This window comes from Aureococcus anophagefferens (genome assembly GCF_000186865.1).
Source record: "Aureococcus anophagefferens unplaced genomic scaffold AURANscaffold_229, whole genome shotgun sequence".
Lineage (NCBI taxonomy): Eukaryota > Pelagophyceae > Pelagomonadales > Pelagomonadaceae > Aureococcus > Aureococcus anophagefferens.
Genome location: NW_008705767.1, coordinates 10,186 through 10,948, shown reverse-complemented (window position 1 = coordinate 10,948; position 763 = coordinate 10,186). Strand labels below are relative to the sequence as shown.

Genomic DNA, 763 nt, shown 5'->3' with positions numbered 1-763 from the left:
TTCGACCTCGCCGTGCCCTGGGGCGCGGACGGCGAGGGCGGCGCGGTGTCGCTGGAGCTCGTCCGCGTCGCGGGCGACGGGACGCGGACGTCGGTCGGCGCCGCGGCGCTGGCGGGGTCCGCCGCGGCCCTCGCGGCGGCGCCGGGCGTCGGCGAGGCGACGCTCGGCGACGCGCGCGTCGAGTACCACGTCGCCGTGACGAGCTTCGCCGACGCCGCGGACCTCGCGGTCGCGGACCGCAGGGCGCTCGACGCCGCCATCGACGGCCTCGAGGCGCGGCCGAACCTGGCGCACCGCGTCGTCGGCGCCCTCGACCTCCTCCGCGACGCCGCCGAGGACCCCCCCGCTTTGGTTGCTTGAAGTAAACGATGCAGCAAACATCATTCACTACTGAAACTTAGATATCTACCAATTATCTCTACCAATTGCAGCCTAAACCATCATCGGCATGGCGGACGGCAAGCCCTTGCTGGAGGAGCCCGCCGGGGAGGACCCGCGGGATTTCCTGTCGCAGGACGTGGGGCCCGAGCACGTCCGGCCGACGGGCCTCAACGACGCCCCGCTGGCGGCCGAGGTCGCGCCCGCGTACGAGGCGGCGGGCTGGGAGAAGAGCCCCAAGTCCGACGCCGTGGCGCCGAGCGACGACTGGGAGGACGGCGCGCCGCTGGAGAAGCGGCCGTGCTGCGGCGCGTGCGACGACAACCCGCGGTGCCAGGCGTGCTGCGCGAAGGGCAAGCAGTGCTGCCTCAACTGCCTCTACGAC

General features: G+C 72.7%; 1 protein-coding gene across 1 annotated transcript in view; it reads left to right on the top strand.

Moving 5' to 3' along the window:
- Positions 1-763, top strand: part of AURANDRAFT_68590 (hypothetical protein) — a gene marked incomplete at both ends in the record, with an annotated part of 3,015 nt that continues 2,252 nt past the window's right edge. The window contains 2 exons of the mRNA XM_009044293.1: positions 1-351; positions 515-738. Of these exons, the coding sequence (XP_009042541.1) occupies positions 1-351; positions 515-738 (575 nt within the window). The remainder of the gene's footprint in view (positions 352-514; positions 739-763) is intronic.